At 37.1% G+C, this 6737-nt stretch overlaps 1 protein-coding gene across 1 annotated transcript in view; it reads left to right on the plus strand.

The window, feature by feature from the left end:
- The window catches only part of LOC106867576 (solute carrier family 22 member 16), a 34039-nt gene that overhangs the window by 17697 nt on the left and 9605 nt on the right, over positions 1-6737 (plus strand). Inside the window, exons 2-4 of the mRNA XM_014912484.2 lie at positions 412-617; positions 3842-4072; positions 6245-6447. Of these exons, the coding sequence (XP_014767970.2) occupies positions 412-617; positions 3842-4072; positions 6245-6447 (640 nt within the window). The remainder of the gene's footprint in view (positions 1-411; positions 618-3841; positions 4073-6244; positions 6448-6737) is intronic.

Raw genomic sequence — 6737 nt, forward strand, 5'->3', positions numbered from 1 at the left:
TTTATCCACAAAATATATTTATAAAATAGGGTGCGTCTTATGCGAGAGTGCTGGTAAATATGGAGTATGTGTGTGTGTGAGAGAGAGAGAGAGAGAGAGAGAGTGCATGTGCGTGTGCGTGTGTGTGTGTGTGTGTGTGTGTGTGTGCTTGCGTTCGTGTATGTATGTATGAGTGTGTGTATGTATGTATGCTTTTGTACACTAAGGTAAATCCGTGTATCGATTTGTGTTCCTTTACACCAAGAAGGTAAACCTTAGCCATTACAGTATAAGACTAAATAAATTCTTGAGATCGATATGATCAACTGAAACCGTCAAAAGTGGTGCTCCAGCATGTCCGTGATTCAATCACTGAATTCAGTAAAAAATAAATGCGTAAAATACTATTAAAATGCTTTGTTATTGTTTCAGGTTCAATTCCCACTTCCAGATGTGCTAATTTGAACATATCTCAGTTATACGACTATGGCTACGAGAGCAATGACACTCACGACGTAGTGTACGGAAAATGTCAGATAGAAATATTCAGTCGGAGCAGTAACAGTTCGAACCACACGTTAGCATGTATAAACGGATATACTTACGAAGAAGGAAAACATCAATCTTTTGTATCGGAGGTAAGCAATTTAAACATCATTACTTAGAACGTTTTTTTTTTTAACTCTTTGAATGCGGAAATCCTCTCAAAATCTTAATAGCCCTTAACTGCGGAAAACGGGATTACCCACGGCTTTGAAAAATTCCTCTCCGCATGCTGCGAGAAGTAGAGACACTCTTGGTGACGCTTTTTATAAAGGTCAATTTCTCAGATTTTCCTTAAATTTTTTTCACGTAATTCTTCAATTATCTCTTTCCAGAGCAAGAATATGAAAACCACATGTACAGGAGATACTGATAGTGTTGGAGACCTAGAAAATATAATTTCTATTATTATTTGTGTGTGTGTGTGGATGAACAATATCATTAAGATATGACCAAGAAATTTGATAACAGTGAAAGGTTAACGGCTCAATGAAAGAAGCAAGAACAGCGTCCTTAACTCTATTCAGGGGTCACTGAGAGTGGTAGGATGAAATTATCCTCAGAATGGTTATCTGGTTCACATGCTTGCAACGGAGGGGCCCCGCTAAAACGACGCAAATTTCTCCTTCTTTAACAATTAAGAGATAAGTCTTCAAGAAATGACCTTTACCTTAGTCTGCTGTTATCTTATATTATCCCCAACGCCCTTATTTCTTAAGGTTGGCGAGACATTTGTTTCAGCGCTCTACGATTTGAGTTCAAATCCCGTTGCGGCCAACTTTGTAATTTCCATCCTTTTGGGGTCGATAAGCAAGTACTAACCCTAGAACTGGTTTGAGCGTCGGACGGGTTACGCTGTGGGATTCGTTTCAGACCTTTCCGTTCTGATAGCGACGCCTGCGACCACGCTGGAGCTTAAACTACACCAGGTCTAAGACTACGGTCTTTCCCTTGGATAAACAGCGGTGTCATGAAGAGCAGGGGACTTGCATCTATGAGCTACTACCGAGGCTTCTAAATAAAAATCCCGCTCTGGCCAGTGCATACGTGTGAAGGTGCATCATCACTTATGATCGACGGGTGCCCCAAATGGGTTTAACGTTGAAGTGACAGATTAAACATGTTGAATTAAAATAGTCTAAATGATTGGTTTCTCCTTTGTAAGTTCGAATCCCGAAGAGGGCGATAAAAATAAGTGCAAGTTTATAGCCATGATAAATTCAATAGACTATGCAAGAGATTACGAAACGATGTGCCGCAACACATTAATATGTCGGCGATAATCACTTGATGTGCCACAAAATTAAGTAAAATCTGATGACTGTCATACCATACGAGTAAGGCCACGTGATACGATAGTCACTTGTTTCTTCTCTTCACTTCTTCACGGAATCATAATAGTGCCGCCACGAGATACAAAGTGTTTTGCGTACATAAACGCAGACGATTTGTTCCCGAGAAGGGGGAGGAGGAGGAGTGGAGGAAGAGAGGGAGTTGGGGAGTAGGGAATAGTTTTAATTGTTTATTTGCTAATTTCTTTACTTTGGGGTCGCCAAGAAAACTTAATGCATCAGGAAAATTTGTTTTTAAAAAGCGGATCACTAATGGGAAAAGTCTGGAATGTCTGGGGCTATATAATCTTTCGTGACAAATTCATTATTTTCAACGAATTTTAGAAAATCCTGTTTTGTTACACAAAATCTCCAGTGATACAAGCTAAACGATAATTGATTGTCGACCCACCATTATCTTACTACTGAGGTTGCTAAATGTTTGACGATCTTGTATTTTTAAACATAATATATCTTATTGTGAGTATACATGAACATTTGAGACTTAAAGTCGAAAAAGTGGGCAATGTTATATAAGCATCATGGTTGACTTGAAATACCTAAACGAAAGCAGTATTATTTACAATCGAGAAGAAAAAAGAATACTAATAGATCGGTTTCAAATTTCAAATCTTGGTCAGTAATTTTAAGGCGATGGCGTAAGTCGATTACATTGAACTCTTAGCTTTTATCTCACAAAATGTCTTGCTTAATGAACGAGAATTTGTTATTTGTGAGAATAACTTAGAATTTAATACTGCTTCCTAGATCGCCCTAGATAGTGCATTTGAACTTCGATGTATCAATATACAAAGCAGAAACCTCATGATTGTATCAGTGGAGGTTAGATTACGGTACCTGAACCTCATGCGATATTAGGTGACAGATAAATTTGTACATAGAAATAGCCTTTAAAATAGGATCTAATGTAATACATCTGAAAACAATATAACTTCTGAGATAAAAACATTGTTAAAATGACACCTCGACATGAACAGTTGGACTTATATATAACTAAATATAGAATTGGTGAGAAATCCTCATAATACGCATTTCATGACACACAAAAATTAATAATAAAGGATTCAAATACTTGTTATTTCTTTATTGCCCACATGGGGCTAAACATAGAGGGAACAAACAAGGACAGACAAAGGGATTAAGTCAATTACATCGACCCAAGTGCATAACTGGTACTTAATTTATCGACCCCGAAAGGATGAAAGGCAAAATCGACCTCTTCAGATTTTGAACTCAGAACGTAAATACAGATAAAATACCGCTAAGCATTTCACCCGGTGTGCTAACGTTTCTGCCAGCTCGCCTCCTTAGTTGAAAGTAATATTATCGTATTTTAGAAGAACCCCATTATTGAATGTTATAACACAATCACCGGCTTCTGTTTGTCTATAATAACTATCTATCTATCTATCTATCTCTCTCCCTGCTTCTCTCTTTGTAGCCTATAACGTTTTTCGAGTAATATCGGTTTTTCTATGCTAATGGCACAGTGATTAGCGTGTTGAGCTCACAAATAAAACGTAACCTACTTAACCCACTATTTTGTTGTTTTTACATCAATCGACCCCCTTTTGGCCACCCAGTTATCGCTCCACTTTTCTTCAGCGCCTCCTTGGAACTTTCCACCGCCCCCAGGGATGTGGTGGTATCACCCACTTTGGAAACCACTGTTCTAACCATGTCTATTGAACCTCTTAATGCAAAGAAACCTCTCGACTTAGAAACACTCCTTCAACTCCGAGTCATGTACTCTGTCGAGTAACATTACTCCTGGAACCCCTCGCAGGAACCCCATTTCTGTTGTTTTGTATTCACGATCGTACTCGTTCAGTCTTTACCCAAAATATAACAAAATATGAAAAATACTCTCCACCACCAAAAAAAGAAAAAAGAAAAGACATTTCTCTACATTGTAAAACATAACAATTTTGCACTTTATTGATTTTGTTGTTTTTGTTCATTTTCAGTGGGATCTCGTATGCGACAAAGCCGGATTATCTGAGCTCACTCAAACATTATTCTCAGTTGGTGGCTTGATTGGAGCGCTGACCCTGCCTCACTTTTCTGATACAAAAGGAAGGAAGCCAGTATTAGTCATCAACAATATCTTACTTTTTATCTTCTCGTTCTCGTCGAGCTTTTCTCCGAATTACTATTTCTTCATAGTTTTTCGTGTGGTGGAAGGAATCCTCATGCAGGTAAGATCTCAAATACACACACACACACACACACACACACACACACACAAACACACGTATATATATCCATATATACACATACGTATATAAGGAAATAATTTTATTCTCAAATGCAAGATAATGCTAACAATATAGCATGAACAGGGTAAACTACCCATATTTTTCAGTCCCACTGCGTGGAACCTTGGGCAAGTGTCTTCTACTATAGCCACGGGCCGACCAAAGCCTTGTGAGTGGATTTGGTAGACGGAAACTGAAAGAAGCTTATCGTATATGTGTGTGTGTGTGTGTGTGTGTGTGTGTGTGTGTGTGTGTGTGTGTATTTGCCCCCCCCCACATCGCTTGACAACCAATGCTGGTGTGTTTACGTTCCCATATCTTAGCGGTTCGACAAAGGAGACTAATAGAATAAGTACTAGGCGTACGAAGAATAAGTTCTGAGGTCGATTCGATCGACTAAAGACGATGCCCCAGCATGACCATAGTCAAATGACTTGAAACAAGTAAAAGAATAAAAGGATATATAAGAGAGCGATAGAATAAGTACCAAACTTTAAAAAAGTAAGTACTGAGATCGATTTGGTCGGCTAAAACCCGCCAAGACGATGCCCCAGGATGACCGCAGTCGTCTGACTGACACAAGTCGAAGATAAAAGAAGATTTCTTTAATAAAGACACATTAATATTTAAGTGTATAATTATAAATATATAATTACAATTCAGGGCGCTGGAGGGACAACGCCAAAACGCTAGAAATAGATGTCAAATGTCTACAAACCACTCTAAATTCGTGCTCCCTTTTTGCACAAGTCTGAATACCAGGAAATGGACAAGAAAATTCATAAAATTTCGGACAACTCTCTATCTTAAGATTCTGTGTTTTGCAATAAAAATGACTTGAGAGTCTTCGGTAGAAATATACCGACAATATATAAGTGAAAAATATATACACATACCGATAAATACTTGCGTACAGATACCAATATATACATACATTTCCCAATTTAGTTTCCTCTGAAAACAGACCGCATGATTAAATCCCGGGGTGGCCCCTTGTCAGCCAGGTCTCGTCTGATCTTGTGTACGTTTTCCATACATTGTATGACTACTTTCTCTTCGAAGCTAAGAGAAAGCAAGCGTGGCCTGACGAGACTTTAATAACCACCGAAACTAGTCGATTCAATCTTTCATCTTGGTTTCTGAGATTCCTGTGTTTCAACCACGACGTCTGTGTTCACAATGAGGCAAAATTAATATTCATGTAACATGTGGTTTCAACATGGAAAGAATCAATAAAATGTTGAGCGTGCGTGCGTGCGTGCGTGTGTGGTGTGGTGCGGTGTGTGCACTTAAAACATTCCAGCCGAGAATAACGTTTTTGAAATTAAAATACTTTATATTAGGTAAATTTGAAATAATTTATTTTATTTATTATGAGAATCTAAAAAAACAAGTAAATCTTTAAAAACATGGTACAAAAAGAATCAAAAATAAATTTAAACAAAAAAATTTTTTAATCATATTTTTTGAAATATACAATTAAAATAGTCGTTTTATAACGATAAAATATAAGTTGTAAATAATGTTGCACAAAGTTTTTTTTTTTTTTACTTGAATTGAAATCCCATTAGAAAAAAGAAAGATTGATTTCAGTAGAATGGTTATTAAATGGTTTCAAAACAAACATATGTTCAATCAATTCTTTCACATAAAAAAAATTTTAATCTGACAAATAAATCATATGTAAAATTTATCAGTTAGCATTAATAACAGTAGAATTAGTCTAATTCGACTTTCGCTAATTTGTCACTTCACCTAATTCGTCACTTTCAATTTTCTCCAAAGGATGACTAATTAGCCGAATTCTACTGTAGTTTTCAAAATTAATTTTATTTTATTTCATTCTTAAAATCTTGCCTTTTCCAAAAATTAGCCCATGGGCTTAAATACAGGCTTGAATAATTTTGCTTGGGGCTATACATGAAAAGAGTTTCTGAATATAAGCCCTTCGGCTTAAAATCGAATGGGCTTATTTTTGGAAAAGACCAGTAATTTTTTTAATAATTTTTATTTTAATAAAATATAGTAAATTTTTAAAATGATATTCTCGGCTGCAATATTTGAAGTACAGTAGAATTTTAATTTTATATACCCGTGTTCCTATTCTGACAGGGCCTTGCTGTATCAACTTACACTCTTATGTTGGAGCTGTATCCAGTTTCGAGTCGTACACTGATGAGTGGTTTGAGTGGTGTCACCTGGGGCCTGTCTGTCTTGCCCATTGCACCCGTTGCCTATCTGCTTCGTAACTACAGTTGGAAAATCAATAATATCGTCTTTTCATGCAGCCACGTCGTAGCACTCTTCCAGTTGTGGTAAGATTGTTACGCTTTTCTTTCCAGAATCAATTACCGCAGCAACAAAAAAAAAAAATCACCACCATCGCCTCCATAATCGCCATTCTCTTCTTCCACCATCACCACAATCACCATCATCACCAACACAATCCTCCAACGCCACTTTTCACAACCACCACAATCAACCCAACCACCACCACCATCATCACCATGATCATCATCACCATCATTATCATCACCATCATTATTATCATCATCATCATCAACATCACCAACATTTTCATCATCATCATCATCATCCTCATCAC

Source organism: Octopus bimaculoides, chromosome 11 (assembly GCF_001194135.2).
Source record: "Octopus bimaculoides isolate UCB-OBI-ISO-001 chromosome 11, ASM119413v2, whole genome shotgun sequence".
Classification (NCBI taxonomy): Eukaryota; Metazoa; Mollusca; class Cephalopoda; order Octopoda; family Octopodidae; genus Octopus; species Octopus bimaculoides.